We start from the raw sequence: 16491 nt of genomic DNA on the forward strand, positions 1-16491 counted from the left end.
TCAGTCAATTCCGTGTTTACTTTCAAAGGGTTTTTTTTTCAGGATTTGAATAAGGTGGTGAGGAAATTTTTATGGAAGGGAAAATTAGCTCAAGTAGCTTTACAGAAATTGATATGGAAATTATTATGAAGCTGCACAGTTGAAGTTTGTTAGTAGAATGATGAATATTAATCAGTCTTCTAGTTGGGCCAAGGTGGAGTTAGCCTGTATTACTGAATTTGATGTTCACCAGTTTATACACAAGTGGAATTTGAATTTATTGCAGGGATACGATATACTGGTATTAAAACACTTGTTAAAGATATGGGTTAAAATAAATGATGTTATAGGGACAAAGGGTAAATTATCAATCCAAATTCCATTATATCAAAATCAGCTTATTCCTTTTTCAATGTTTAAGATATGGTATTCTCAGGGTATAAAAGTGATTCAGGATCATTTTGAAGAGCAACAGTTTCTTTCTTTTAATCAATTGAGGGAGAAATTTGGTATACCAGTAAATTCTTTATTTGTGTATTACCAACTTAGAGCTTTGATAAGGGATAATTATGGTAAAGAGATGAGTTTACCCAAGTTAATGAAATTTGAATCTTTGATTTTCTTTATACCAAAGAGAGGTTTTATTTCAGATACGTTTCGATTGTTACAGGAAACTATGGATAAACCAAATTTGGAGAAATCTAGAAATAAATGGGAAAGCGATTTAACTTTTGTTAGACCTCAAGAGGATTGGGAGGTTATATGTCATGAAGGGGTAACTAAATTACATCTTAATTGACTAATGTAAGATATGGTTTGGTTAATTATAATTTTTTTGCATCAGTTATACTTGACTCCTGAGAAATTGAAAAAATACGGATTTAGTCATTCGGATCTTTGTTTTAGATGTCGGTTAAGTACTGGAACTTTTTTGCATGTAGTTTGGTCCTGTGATAGGGTACAACCATTTTGAGAAAAAGTTAGGTTGGTTTTGGAGAAATTATTTAAAATTAAATTACCATTAGATCCAGAGATTTTTTTTGTTGGGTTATATGGTTTCTTTGACTGGTTTGGGGTTGGATAAGTTTCAAATAGCATTTGTACGTTTGGTGTTATCTGTGGCATGAAAATGTAGAGATTAATATAGCTCATTGGCATAAAGAATTGAGATCGTGTACTTATATGGAGAAAATAACATAATTTACATGATAATTACTTTTTTTTTGTTAAAATATATTTAGAATATATGGGTTTGGAAATATCTTAAAAATATTGTATATGTTTTGTTTTTTTGGCTCCCCTTGAGGGGGCTGGCTGAGGGGCTATGTATTGTATAAAAACCTTTGTTGTTGCTATTGATTTTACGTTGTTTTTAAAAGTTTTAAATAAAGTTTTAAAAAAAGAGACTATGGAGTCCTGGAGTAAGGCAAGAAAGCCCGAATGAGAACATTTGGGTTAAGCCTGATTAGGTTAAGTATGAGCACATGCTGTTGGTCTAATGATGCTCATAAAAACCCAGAATGGAATAGAAAATACCATTACTGGTGTGAATCTTGAGACAAAACAATGGCAGAGGCAAAAAGAATTTGTTCCAATAAAAAAAAACTTTTGAGTATGAAGAAAAAGCTACTAAAACAAATTGTGTCAAACAATTCATTTATGAAAGTAAAAACCATACTACTGCAACTGAGTAGAAGAGTGGAAGTAGATTAGAAAGACTGGCAGTATGCTGAATTTCCTTTTTTAAATTATTTTTAATCATTTTTCAGTTTGTCACTTTAATTGCTTTAGTTGTTTAATTTTCAAAGTTTGGGGAAAGGAATGAAATTGTAAGTAAGCTGACAGTGTTTGTATCTGAGAAGTGAATTAAAATAAAAGTGCAAATATGTTAAAAAAATTTCAGATGTGATGCTATGTTTGTTTTGGAAAAATTGAAAAGTAAAATTTTCAAACTCAGCAAAAGAGCGATTGGGGCACAATTTGCAGTGAACTCAATGCAAATGAAAACGTAACCATAAGAACAGTGCAAGTTCAGGTGAGATAACTTCATTATCAGTGTTTCACATTTCTCATTCATATTTTTGTGACATCACTTATATTGAATGATATCTGCCTTTATAGACTCTGTGGATGAACCTTAAACTGGCTTTATAAAGAGAATGCGGAGATCAGAAGAGAGCAATTTAATACTGGTGGTGGACCACCAAAAAAGACCAAAAAGACTGATGAATTGAGTGACTTGCTGATTGGAATAACAGAGCACCAGCAACTTCTGGATGGTATACCAGAACATGATCATTTGTTCAATTCTGATGAAGAACTGAGCACAAATGGTAAATATAATAAAGAAAGCAAATTGGTTATTTCCTTTGGAAAATATATTCCACTGTCTGTGTCAATCTTTATTCTTCTTTCATTCTAAGGACCATACGAGTTTATTTGTACTTCTAATGGTGTTCTTTCCCCTCCCCCCCCCCCAGAGGAAAGGAATCTGAACACGTTGGAAGAGCCAGTGCACAATGAGTGTGTACCCTTCATATCTGCTATAGCTATATCTGCTATTCCCTGAAAGAAGGTGCTGCCACCACCTTTCAGCAGAGAACAAAAAAATAACCATGCATGAAAAGTTAGCCAGAGAATTTCATGAGGATAAAATGAAATATCTGAGGGAAGAACATGGATTGGATATGAAGTTGGAAGAGAGCTATAGATAAAAATTTTGTCATTTAGATATTCATGAGTGTGAGTATTTTAATCACTACAAGCTACATTTTAAACCAGCCTTTGTTTAGTCACTCATTTAATTTTGCTGCACACTATTTTAATTTAGTACAGAACAAACATTATCAGCACAAAACTAAACCATGATGAATACATTCCATATTTAAATGCATCTCACGTAGTTGAAGTGCTGCAAATGTGAAAGCAACTCTGTGCAAGTCTTCATTGGCCTGCCTCAACAATGAACATATTGGTTTGATCTTTCATTGGAGGATCAGGTCAGCAATGCTGTTTCAGGTAGTTGTGCCCCACAGCTGTACCAATGATCACCTTGGAGCATCTTATTGGCTTGAAACGAAGTGTATTATGTAAACACTGGAATCGATTTTTCCATACTTCAAACACATGCTCGACCATCCCTCTAGTGTGGATATACCAGTAACCTCTGTTGTATCTTTGCTGCTCAGGTGTTGTGGGATTTATGTATGGAATGAATAAAAAATTTACTCTGACCATATCACAAAGTAGTACAGGTACACAATCCTTTATCCGGACATCTAAAATCGGAAAGCTTCAAAATCCGGTAAGTGGGGAGAGAGGGGGCAGGCGCTTGGGGGAGGGAGCCGGCACTTGGAGGAGAAAAATTCTGGGCAGAAAAATCCAGAATTCGTAACACACTGTCCCCCAAGGGTTTTGGATAAAGGATTGTGTACCTGTAGTCCTCTCTGAAACTGAGCACCCAAAGAAGAGTTGAGAAAAATCTTTGAATCGCGAGTTGCACCTTTCCAACAGGCAACAATGTTTGAAAACTCCAAGTAAGGAGTGTATACACCCTAAAACATTGATGGAAAAAACAGTTCTTACAGTTCTTGTCCTCCTCAGCATCAGTTGATGGACCCTTAATGGGAACATGACATTCATCTATACAGCCAATCATTCCTGGAAAGTGCCCACATTCATAGAATTACGCTTTATAGTTAGCTTGGTCAGCAGCATTAGGAAACTTAATGTAAAGACTCCACACTTCACAAATGGCTCTGCAGACTTTGTAAACTATTCTACACACAGCTGCTTTACTGGCACCACACAAATCACCAGTTTCACAATGAAAGATTCCAGATGCCAAAAACCTCAGTGCTCAGAACTTAAGAGAATTGGGTAAAGGCCTTCCTCTTTGAAATTTAAGCAAAGATATTATCTCCAATGCATTTTTTTGTACATATGAAAGTGGTCTTGAAAAGTTATTTCATCAAAGTAATTTAATGGATTACTCCTATCCACAAGTACTTGTCTGGCTGGCCTCCAGAGTGCATGCTGATCTTCATTCAGATATTCCAAATACTCCATGCTCCCTCACAAATAGTACTAAGGAAAAGTTAAACCTGCCTCTTTGAAGGAATAATTTAAGCTTCAATTTAGTCCGAGAGTAGCTCTAGGTCTCCCTCTTGCAATTGGATTTGTTTAATCCAGAACAGGCTAAATCTACGACTATTTTAAGTCTGTGCAAGTTGCTTTGAGTTAAGACAGTGTGACAGTTTGTTATATTTAATTATGTAAAGAAATGTTTTTGGAAGATAGATTGTGGGGTTTTTAGTTAGGTCACACTCAGATACAAACACTTCAAAACAGATCTCATTTAAAATGCAAGAGCTTGGCTCATGCCAGACAGTCCAGGCTCCGAGTGCCTTTGCAAAATTGAAGAATGCCAAAAGAGATCTCAAATAGGTGTTAATTGGACATGCTGTGGAGTAATGGATTATTGTTTTGGAAAGCAACACATGAACAGACTCAGAAGATTGGGTCCGGTCCTGCAGACTGTCTGAATGCATTATGCTGTTTATGTGGGTCATGAGGGGAGGGGGAGAAGCTCATGGGAAAAACCCCATTTTGAAGATGATTGTGAGTTCTTAGGTCAGCTTGTTAGAAGTCCATACGAGAGGAGATGACTGGCTGTGTCATGTTTCATACGACGTAAGAGAAACAAAAAGGATCTCTGTGGTGACCTGAAAGAAAGAGGTTATCATCTGAAAAACCCTGATGGGGCAAATTTCTTCAGCAAGATACTGAAGTGGCTGATCAAAAGGAATCAGTTGTGTCCAACAAGCAACAAATCTCTGTCTGAAAACCAACAAGAACCTTCCTGAGCAGCAACCATTTATCTTTCAAGCACCAAAGCTTGGTGACAATTCATAAATGTTAAATTCTATGCACAGTACAAGAATTGCCTAATACTGTTGAACTTGTAAGATTGAGAAGCAAAATTGGACTGTGAATCAAAGAACTTTTCTGAACTTATACACACATTACATACACATGTGCTTAGAATTAGAAGGGGTTAACAGTAATGTTAGAGTTTGATCCTGTTTTCATGTTTAAATATAATTAAAAGTAACTTTTGTTTACATAACCATTTGTCTTGGTGAATTTCTATTGCTACTGGGTTTTGGGGTTCTCTGGGTTCATAACAACAGCTCAAACAAACATATTAGTCTAGGACCAAGTTTAAGCCCTGTCTGTGAAACCAGCCCTTAATACTTTTCAAAAGCTCCAACACACATTCTTTCTTAACGTCAACATGCTCAAGTACTTCAGTCCATTTGGTCATCTCACAATTACTAAGGTTCTTCTCTCTGGTAAATACTGAAACAAAGTATTCATAAATGACCTCCACTACTTCCTCTGACTCCATGTTCACATTTTCACCATCACCCCTGATGGGTCCTAGCCTCACACAACTAATTGTCTTATTCTTCACGTACTTGCCGAATGCCTTGGGGCTTTAATTTCTTCAAAATTTAAAATAAATGAGCATTTTTACTTCACTCTGTCCCCAAAACATGGGCAGACATACAAAACAGAATACAAAAGAAAAAAAGGTCTGCCAAATTTAGTTGTCACAAGGTAGTCCTATCAATATGAAAATGTAGGATCTACTAAGCAGAGAATACAGCATCTCTGGAGAAACTCCTAATGTTACTTTTGGAAAGCTGTTGTCATTGATAATATTACAAACAAACATGCCCTAAAGTCTCATTTGTTCCAAGCAAGGTAATCACACAAAATGACAAATGGTAAAATTAGCTGGACGGGAATACATTTTAAATAACTTCAGGAATTAGTGAAAGTGTTAATATTTCTGTAGGTCTAGTAGGACAGTCTACATATGTACACAATTTACATAAAAAATGGGGATGAAAGAGCATAAAATGATCACATATGAAAAAAATCTTAAACAACTTGCAGAATGTGTAGAAGACATCAGAAAATTATTAAGTGGTATGAAATAAAAAGAAGCAGGATTTTTTTAAAAATAGCATACACAAATGGTTAAATAATTAAGAATGAGAAACAAAACCAGGCAACACCTCTTTCCCTTGTTTCTGAGATTTAGCAGGTCATTGAATACGCTATCAAATTCTACAGGAGCACTGTGCAACGTATACGAACAGGTTGCATCACAGCATTGTTTGGGAATTCAACTGCGCAGGAATGCAAAAGACTCCAGAAGGGGACAAAATATGCATGGTGGTGTCTCAAGAAAGCAGCCAACATTTAAAAAAAAAGCACCTCCATCACCCTGTTCATTGCTTCCTTTGGGCAGAAGGTACAGAAATCTGAAGACCAGCACATCTAGGTTCAAGAATGGGTTTTTTCCTGCAGCTTGTTGCTCTTGCTACACTGATCAGGGACTGTTCTGACACCCACAAAAGGGCTCTTTGGAGTATTATAAACTTTTTTTGCACCAGGATAACTGTGAATATTTATTATCTCTTTTCAATTCAATTAAGTATACTATTGTATTTAAAAAAACAAAGTACCTGTTCAGTTGCAGCAAGAATTTTGGTTCATTTGAACATTGTACAATGTATATGACAACAAATTCATTATCACTAAAATTAGATCAACCAGAAAATTCTGTTGCAAGACAAAGGAGTTAAACATCAATGACAGAGAGTACTCTTTGAGGGCAAGTACCCACCCAAAAACTAGCCTTCTCTTTTCCATCCCTAGAATTTCTGTACACCTGTACCAGATTGACAGTTTATTAAAGAAAAATAATACAAAAAAAACAAGTTGCTGAAAAAAAAATTAAATCATGTGTCACTAAACAAGGCAAGAAACCTTGTCTTTGCTCAACACTATTAAACAAGGGAATTGCAAACATTTTATACAACATTTCACAATAGCATTTACAAATACACTTTTATAACCATCAGGAAAAGGCCCTCTGTGAGAATGAGTGTTTGAGGAGAGCATTAGGGTAATTCTGGTACTTGAACGAGCAATGATTGAAACAAATATTGTATTCTTGGAAAAATATTCATTTTAATACAATTTACTCATCCTATTAACGTTATTGGTAAATCTTTCCATCTTTTCAAATCCTCTTCTATTTAAAAAAAAGACAAATAATTTAAACAGATTACATATTTTTTACTAATTTTAATTCCAATGTATTTAATTGTTTCATTTTGCCATTTAAATTTTGTCACTCTTTTACATTGAAAGTAATCCATATCCACCATAGGCATTACTTCACTTTTATCAACATTCACTTTATGACCAGATACTAACCCAAACTTTTTTAATCTCTCATTCAACTTATTTAAAGATATTTCTGGTGTCGTTAAATATACTATAACATCAGCAAATAAACTAATTTTATGTTCTTTATTTCCTACTTCAAATCCTTTAATTTCATTATCAGTTATAATTACTTCCGCCAATAGTTCAATCGCTAATGCAAATAAAAAGGGTGATAATGGGCAACCTTGTCTAGAAGACCTTTCAAGTAAAAAGGGTTGTGAGATTTGTTTATTCGTAATCACTTTTTCTTTTAGTTGATCATACAGTGCCTTTATCCAGTTTATAAAATTACTTAAAGCCTTAAGTGTCTCAAATAAAAAATCCTATTCCAATCAATCATATGCTTTCTCTGCATCTAATGCTACCTCTACTGTGCCAATTAGACCATTGATTTTAACTTCAAAGGCATTATCCCACCCCCACCCCCCCCCACCCCCCCCCCACCCCCACCCCCACCCCAACCCCCCCAACCCGGCAATATGCAGAACAATTACATCTATTACTCGGCTTCCGGTCTGTGTGGCAAAGAAACGTCATATCAAGCACAATCAATGAACGTCTCTGGCAATTAAAAATGTGCAAAACATGGGGATCTTGAGCAAAATTTTAAAACACGGATGAAACCCATTTTTAAAAATCTTCAAATGGTAAGTTTTTCCTCATAATTACTGACATACTAATGTAATCACAGCAGCTGGAGATGCTGTCCCTGCATTGAGACCCCAAATCAAGGGATCGTTGCGCATTCCCATGGACTTCCCTTGAGGAAGGACATTTCCCCACGGCAGCATAACTCAGTTGCACAACCGCGACCTAACATCAATTTGATACGCAAACACAAGCTGTTTGCCTCCAATGCTGAACCACTTAGGTTTCCCCGCTCACTCGTGGAAAATACAATTGTGTACTAGCAAATACAAGTGCGTGGACATTCGCCGTACACCGCGGTCACGAACAAGGGCCCGTCAATGAATGGGCAGGTCGGGTCGGGAACCGAAGGAGCGGAGCCGCTCCGAGGGCGGCCACTTGCTGCCGTCACTGCGCTTCAGGTTGGCTCGCGACCCATCAATCATCGAAAGCTCCCCTTTCATTCGTCTTGAGGTTTTAACTCTCACGTCACCATGGAGACCCCGTAACGCTCAGCGGGGGGAAAAAAGCCCCCGGGTTCGCGGTTGAGGTAAGAAAGCCAGCCCCCACCTTAGTGAGCACCTCCTTTTTCTCATCCCTTTCTTTCCGCTTTTCGCCTTCCTCCCTGTCTCGGAACTGAATCTCCACCCGCCGCTCCCGTCCCTTGTTCTCTTTCTCCTCTTTCATCCCGCAGGCGCGCCTTTCGCTTTCCTCACGATGGAATCGCCACCTCTCGCGAGGATTGACGCGCACTCCGCCGTCCCTGGCCTCTCGCGGCGGCGCCTCTGATTGGCTGCTGCCTCCTCCCAGCTGCCCGAGGGTGACCCCCCCCCCCCCCGCGATGTGTCGGGCGGGTTGCTGTGAAGGTTCAGGAGGATGGATCGTCAAGCCCAGCCGCAAACCAGCCCTCCACAACATATGAGAAATAATATTTTTGTTTCCTATAAATTCAAGTGATCGTTTGTGGATTTTTGTAAGTTCCTGTTTGTTCTCTGAAGGGTCCATGTTCTGGGATTGGAGGCACAAGGGGCTGCGAATGGGCGGATCAAACAGTCTGCGGGAGGGTCTCAGCGGTTCGAGCAGCATCAGGTGCGAAAAAAAAACCAGGAAGGGAACGTTCCCTTCGTTTTCTGCACTGGCCCTGTATTTTAGCAGGCAGAATGCTGTTAGAGCATCATTCCCCTTTGTGCATGCTCAGAATTAAAAAAAAATCAATTGATCTACGAAGATGGTCAATTGTTTTGAAAAGAACACGGAGCCAAATACTGAAAAATCATTGAACTCGAGTTGTAGAAATGAAGACAGATGTGGAAACAAGATCCACACTGGCCATTCGGGATGAGACTAAAAACGTGGTGCAGTAATACATAGAGAAAGGTGTACATGAATGATATAATTGGATTTTATGATGACTGCAATGACGCACCCATTCACAACTTGTCCATTTTATTTCCTTTGCTGTTAATTTTTACTCCACTTTCAAATTTCTGACATAAGATGTAGAAGCAGACTTTTGGCCTCCCATAAAAATCCTGGCTATCTTCAGGGCCCTCCATAATGTTTGGGACAAAAACACATTTTTCCTTTATTTGTCCCCGTGCTTCACAGTTTTAAATTTGTAATCAAACAATTTGCATGTGATTAAACTACACATTCCAGATTTTGTATATATTTTGGTTTGACCATGTAGAAATGACAGCACTCTTTATAGATATTTCCCTGATTTCAGGGCACCATAATATTTGGGACTAGCAATGGTATGTGTACTGACAGTAGTGCAAGTATAACAATAAACTAATAAGTACACTAAGAGGTCTTGTCTCTCTGCAAGACGAACCTGGAAGGCTAGACTGTTGCTCTGGACTGCTTTATATACAAGGTCACTGGGATGACCTCTGGTGACCTAATGGTGTAATTACATATCACCACATTCACCACCCCCCCCTTAAAAAATTGTTATTCCCCCCGCGTCTTCCCTTGTTTGTAAGTTCATAAGTCCAAAATTTTTTGTGGCTTCCGTTGCCTTCTGGACCTCCACGGTAGTGGTATAGGGGAGGGGAGTGCGGTCTGCCTTTCGGCCTTTCTTGGTGGAGGTTTGGGAGTGGGAAGTACGAGATGGCCATGTGGCCTCTTGTATGGGATTAGGTCCTGCCATCAAGTCTAGGGTGGTGATATTTTGTGGGGCGGGCGTACCCAGGGTCCTGATTTCCGTGATTATACCAGTGGTATAATCCTCTGGGGTGACTCGATGGACAACTGTTCTAGTGACTGCTGCTGCGCTCCTTGTTGATCCGTAGATATCTGTGTTTCCTCCGCGTTGTTCACAAATCCAGCCGGCATGAGATCCCTGGTGGCCACTGAGTCTTCTCTTCCATCTGGGAATGTGATGAAGCCGTACTAAGGATTCATGTGCCTCAACTCCACTTGATCCACCAGCGGATCCGCTTTGTGGGGTCTGCAGTGCTTCCGGAGGAGAACAGGTCCCGGTGTCATCATCCATTTAGGCAGCACTGTGTCCGTCGTGGTTTTCCTTGTGAAAAAAAATATACAGTCATGTGGGGTCATGTTAGTGGCAGTACACAACAAAGAATGTATAAAGTGTAGGGCTTCGGGCAACACTTCTTGCCATCTAATAAAAGGCAGGTCTTTTGCTCTTAAGGTCAAGAGGACCATTTTCCAGATAGTGGCATTTTCCCTTTCGACTTGTCCATTCCCCCTGGGATTGTAACTTGTAGTATGGTTGGTAGCAATTCCTCTCTTGTGCAGGTACTGCTGTACTTCTGCGCTCATGAATGCAGCATCCCTGTCTGTGTGTATGTAGTTCGGGTACCCAAATATGCTGAAGATGGGTTGGAGGCATTTTATAACAGTGGCTGCTAATACATCAGGACATGGGATTGCAAAGGGGAAACGGGAATATTCATCTATTACGTTTAGGAAATAGACATTTCTATTATTGGACAGGAGTAGGCCTTTAAAATCGAGGCTGAGGCGCTCAAAAAGTTTGGTAGTTTTTATCAGGGTGGCTTTGTCTGGTCGGTAAAATTGCTCTTTGCATTCTGCACAGATGGGGCAGCTCTTGTTCACTGACCTCACTTCCTCTACCGAAAATAGGAGGTTTTGGTTTTAATGAGGTTAAACAGTCTAGTGACCCCCAGGTGGCCCAGCTCATTGTGCAAGCTCTGCAACTGGGACATGTGGTTGAGGATGGCACAAGTGCCTCTGGACAGCGCGTCCTGGGGCTCGTTGAGTCTCCCGGGGCAGTATAGAATGTCGTAGTTAAATATAGACAATTCTATCCGCCAGCGCAGGATTTTGTCGTTCTTAATTCTCCCCCTGTTCTGGTTATCGAACATAAAAGCCACAGACCATTGGTCCGTGACAAGGGTGAAGTGTTTGCATGCCAGATAATGTCACCAGTGCCTTACTGCTTCCACAATGGCTAGGGCCTCCTTCTCTACTGCTGAGTGTCTTACCTCTGACCCCTGTAGGGTTCGCGAGAAAAAGGCCTCCGGTCGTCCATCTTGGTTTAGGGTGGCTGCCAGAACCACATCGGATGCATCCTTCTCTACTTGAAATGGGATCGACTCATCTATGGACCGCATGGTAGCTTTCGCGATATGGTCCCTAATGTCCCTGAATGCTCTGGTGGCTGCTGGGCACAGTGGGAAAACTGAGGCTTTTATAAGTGGGCGGGCCCTGTCGGCATAGTTGGGGACCCAGTGGGCATGGTAAGCGAACAGTCCCAAACACCTTTTTAGTGCTTTCAGTGTGTATGGCACTGGGAGGTCTAGGAGGGGGCGCATACGGGCTGGGTCTGGGCTGATTTCCCCGTTCTGCACTATGTAGCCCAGGATTGGTAACTTCCTGGCGCTAAAGACACATTTGTCCCTGTTGTGTGTTAGGTTCCTTTCCTCGGCTGCTTGGAAGAAGCATTTTAAATTTGTGGCATGATCCTCCTGAGTGTGGCCACAGATTGTCACGTTGTCTAAGTAGGGGAATACCGCTTTCAGTTGGAAGTCTTCTACTATTTGGTCCATTTCTCTCTGAAACAGGGACACTCCATTGGTGACACCGAAGGGGAGTCGCAGAAATTTATACAGCCTGCCGTCTGCCTCAAATGCCATGTAAATGCGATCGCTGTTTCTAATGAGCAGTTGGTGGTCTGCTGCCTTCAGGTCTATGGTGGAGAACACCTTATATTGCACAATGTTGTTGACCATGTCTGCTAAGCGTGGCAGGGGGTAGGCACCTAGTTGTGTAAATTTGTTGATTGTCTGGCTGTAATCCACTTCCATGTGCAATTTTTTTCCTGACTTTACTACAACCACCTGGACTCTCCAGGGGCTGGTGCTCTGCTCTATGATGCCCTCCTGTAGTAGCCTGCAGACCTCTGTCCTAATGAAGGTTCTGTCCCTTGGGCTGCACCTCCTGCTCTTTGTGGCTATTGGTGTGCATTCTGGGGTCAGGTGTGTGACTAGCAGAGGGGGTTCTATGTTCAGGACAGATAGGCTCCAATGTTGTTTCTTTGTAAGGTGTAGTGGGGGGGTGAAGTGTCGGACTCTGGCTTTACCCTACCCTCAATTTAGTCTATGTGTCGACTGAGTCCAGCGTGCTGGTTGAATGAAGTGATAGGAGAAGGTATTCAGTTTCACAATCAGTTTATTACATAGTACAAGAACAAAGCTTAACAGAGCTCTGGTCCAGTCGTTAGTTCATAGGTCACCTGCTCGGTGAGCTATTCCCCAAGACTGACTCCTACTGTCCTGACTCTTCTGTTTATATAGATCAACATTGTTACATTGACCACGAGTTGGCTTTCTTTGATAAACTCCTTGCATAAAATTTATCTCCAGCAATTTCCTGCTCTGCAATTATCGATGGTGTAGACCTCCTATCTTAATCCCCAAGGCCAGAACATCCTGTTGTTTTGATCAGAAGTCAATTCATACCCCAGATATTTCTAATTATTTCTTTGTTCTCGTCTGGCCATAGTCTTCTGTTCTACTCAACACCTCCCGTGTATCCTTATGACTTAATTTCTACTAAATTGGTTTATCCATTTTGTTTGTCTCTGACATTCTCAGTCATGGTACTTTTATCACTTATCCTTGCAATCCTCTTATCTTCCTGTCACTGGCCTGTTTCAGAATAAATCACTGTCCCTATGGTTCCTCCAACCTCATCCTGTCTGATTTATCCATTTTGTTTTTGGAGGCAGCAAATTCTACACATACTATAATCAGCCAACTTTTCTACATACTGTGGCTGTTACTTAATTGCATTAATATTTCCCTTAAACAGTGTAATTGAAGTAAATAGTAAATTGTTACATAGTAATGGATTAATGAATACATAATGAATAGTACATAGGCATATTTTCCATGATTACAACCCCTTGGTTCCAACAGAAGCCTGTTGTGCACTATTGGAATGCTTTCTAACTGGCACTGAAAATCTAACCCCAGTAGTACCGGGGCACAGAGGTGAGGGAGTGCTAGTAATTTGAACCCTTTGTATTTTGTGCCCTGGATTTTTAGAGTAACCCTGCAAAGCTGTTTTACCTCAGCCGCAAGGCTGCTGGCAGATAACAGGATCCGGTGCTCACTCGGGCGTGTGGGGAGGGCAAGGTGGTTGACTAACCCCTGGTCAATAAAACTTTCAGTGATTCCACTATCTATTAAGCAATTTACCCTCACTTCATTAATTTTGATGCACACAGTGGCATCAGATAAATTGTGCGGACTCGCCTAATTCATGTTTAATGTCAGACTCTGGCTTTACCTTACCCTTAATTTAGTCTATGTGTTGTCTGAGTCCAGCGTGTTCGTTAAATGAAGTGATAGGAGAAGATATTCGGTTCAACAATCAGTTTATTACACAGCACAAGAATAAAGCTTAACAGAGCTCTGGTTCAGTCATTAGTTCATAGGTCACCTGCACAGTGAGCTATTCCCCAAGACTGACCTCTACTGTCCAGTCTCTACAGTTTATATAGCTCAACCTTATCATACAGAACAAAAGTTGGCTTCCTTTGCTAGATTTCATTATCATACAGAACAAAAGTTGGCTTTCTTTGCTAGATTTCTTGCATAAGATTTATCACAAGTAATTTCCTGCTCTGCAGCTATCTGGGGTGCAGAGCTCCCATCTTAATCCTCAAGGCCAGAATATCCTGTTGTTTTGATCAGAAATCAATTCATATTTCTTTGTTCTCATCTGGCCATATTCTTCTGTTCTATTCAACACCTTCTGTCTTAGCTTCTTATTGAGTTAGTTTCCATTCTCTTTGTTTCTGACAGTCTCTGTCAGGATTCTCTTTGTTCTTGTCTGGCCATCGTCTCCTGTGCTCATCATCACCTCCTTTTGCCTTAACATTCCTACTAAATTGTTTCATACATATCCTCTCTTTTGTATTTGGGGAGCAGACAATTCTAAACCTAGTGTAATCAGCCATCTTTGCTACATACTGTGGCTGCCCCTGACTTACATTACTCTTTCCCTTCACCATGAGGTAAATATTAAATTGTTACATAGTACTGGATTCATGTATACAAACTGAATAGTACATAAGCATATATTCTACATATTTTCTATGATTAATTAACCCCTATATTCCAACAGTAGGCAAGCAAGTCTGGCGTGTCCTTTGTGTCCTTCTATCCGATAATACTCGGTGTCATATTCATCTCCTGAAGACTGTGTCCTCTGCTCTGTAGCATTTGTCCAAGATGGCCGGCTGCACATGGCATTCTTCTTCTGTTTGTCTGTGGAGAAAGAAGAGCTTTTCTGCCTCTCATTTGCATGAAAATGGGCCTTGGCTGTGCCCTTGGGGCTTCTGCAGACTTTTGCATAAGGCCCACGTTTTCCACAGTTGGAACAGACATTTTCTCTGGCAGGGCAGAGGGCTCTGGGGTGCTTTGTCCACAGAAAAAGCACTTGGGACCCTCAAGGTGCTGCTGCTGTGAATTCCTGTGAGGCAGCATACTTTTCTTTTCGTGGGGCTAGAGAGTCCAGCTGTGTGACATTTGTCCCAGCCCCAGGGTCCTGTGAATACTCCTCCAATTCTTTCCTGGTGCTTTCTAAAGCTTCTGCAATAGACTCTGCCTCATCTAGCCCCACCATTCCTTTCTCCAGCAATCGATGTCTAGTCTCAATGGACCGTATGCCTGCAACAATTCTGTCCCTAATAAGGTCCTCCGCATACTCCTGAGCTGATACTGCTTTTAAGTTGCAGCCTCTCGCCAGGTCTTTCAGAGAGTTATAAAGTCTCTGGCAGACTCCCCTACTTCTTGTGACCTGTTCATGAGCCTGTACCGGGAGTGGAGTTCACTATGCCCCTTACTGTAATGCCTCTGTAAAGTGCTCATTGCCTCTTGGTAGGACCTGGCATCCTGTATAAGGGAGTAAAGGTGGTCTCCCAGCTGCGCTAACAGCAGCATTAATAGCTCTTTATCCAATGCCTCAGCACCCTCCATGTAATTCAGAAAGCATCTCTGCCAGCGGCCGAAGTGCGTGCCGGCTCCAGGATTTCTGGGGTCGAGCTCCATCCTATCTGGTCGCAGCACATTGCTAAGCCACAGTCTCTGGTCCCTTAGGTAATGTGGGGACACCCCGGGGTTGTTCCCGGTCTCCATGTGGTCTCTGGGTCTAGGTGTAGCAAGGGCGGACCATGGGGTACTGGGAGCTGCTGGTAGAGCCTCTGTGGGGCTTGTATCTGCTGGAGGAGTAACCTGGGTGCTTGGGGCTGTTGGCTGAGTCTCTGGCTTTGGGCTTAGGGGGGATTCCAGCAGTCGCGTCAGGTGTCCGTGGTACTGGAGAAACTGCTGCTGGGTGAGTGACGGTGGCATTGTCTGCTTTCCCTGGCTCTGGAGTGGTCGGGAATTCTACACATACGTGGCGATGGGGAACAAAACTTGTGGAGATCCTTCCACTCGCCTTGTAGTGGCCCCTTTCTGATCGGACCGGGGCTTAGGGTCGATGACGCCTGTACTGGTCAACCCATGGGCAGACAGGGCTCTTGGCCATTTCTTACCTGTCCTATTGTACTTCTGTGGTCCTCTCCGCATTCCACCATGATTCCAGTACAGCGGTCCCTCGCCGTCTCCATCCTCAGATGCACGTGTGTGCTGGTCGTCCCTGGATTCCATTCCTCAGGAAGAGTCTCCAGGTGGTTGGGAATGCATGTTGCAGCAGAAGCAGCTTCCTTCCTAGCAGCTATGATATTTGTTTATTAAATTGTACTGATAATAACCACACCAGCAGTGCGAGTATGAGACAGCTTTAATAAACTAATATGTACATTAAGAGGTCTTGTCTCTCTGCAAGATGAACCTGGAAGGCTAGACTGTAGCTCTGGACTGCTTTATATACAAGGTCACCGGGATGACCCCTGGTGACCTAGTGGTTTAATTACATATCACCACAGTATGTATATTAAAAGTATGTTTAGTTCTTGTTGCATATTGTGAATATACGCCTGCATGTATATGACATCATCATGCAGATATATTGTGTACTGCGGGGAGCCATTTTAGATTAGTAATAAAAGATGAATGAGGCATCACGTCTCCGTGT

At 41.3% G+C, this 16491-nt stretch overlaps 1 protein-coding gene and 1 long non-coding RNA gene across 3 annotated transcripts in view; one reads left to right on the plus strand and one right to left on the minus strand.

Annotated features, from left to right (window-relative positions):
• Positions 1 to 8730, minus strand: part of upf3a (UPF3A regulator of nonsense mediated mRNA decay) — a 95333-nt gene extending 86603 nt beyond the window's left edge. For both annotated transcript variants that reach the window (XM_069891182.1, XM_069891181.1), the window contains exon 1: positions 8485 to 8730. In XM_069891182.1, coding sequence (XP_069747283.1) covers positions 8485 to 8601 — 117 coding nt within the window. In that variant the 5' untranslated portion in view covers positions 8602 to 8730. The remainder of the gene's footprint in view (positions 1 to 8484) is intronic.
• Positions 7961 to 8876, plus strand: LOC138739350 (uncharacterized). Its single transcript, XR_011342193.1, has 2 exons — positions 7961 to 8464; positions 8609 to 8876. It is a non-coding gene; the product is annotated as an uncharacterized lncRNA (long non-coding RNA).
• The last annotated feature ends 7615 nt before the right edge of the window (positions 8877 to 16491 follow it).

The sequence above is a fragment of the Narcine bancroftii genome, chromosome 7 (genome assembly GCF_036971445.1).
Source record: "Narcine bancroftii isolate sNarBan1 chromosome 7, sNarBan1.hap1, whole genome shotgun sequence".
NCBI lineage: Eukaryota > Metazoa > Chordata > Chondrichthyes > Torpediniformes > Narcinidae > Narcine > Narcine bancroftii.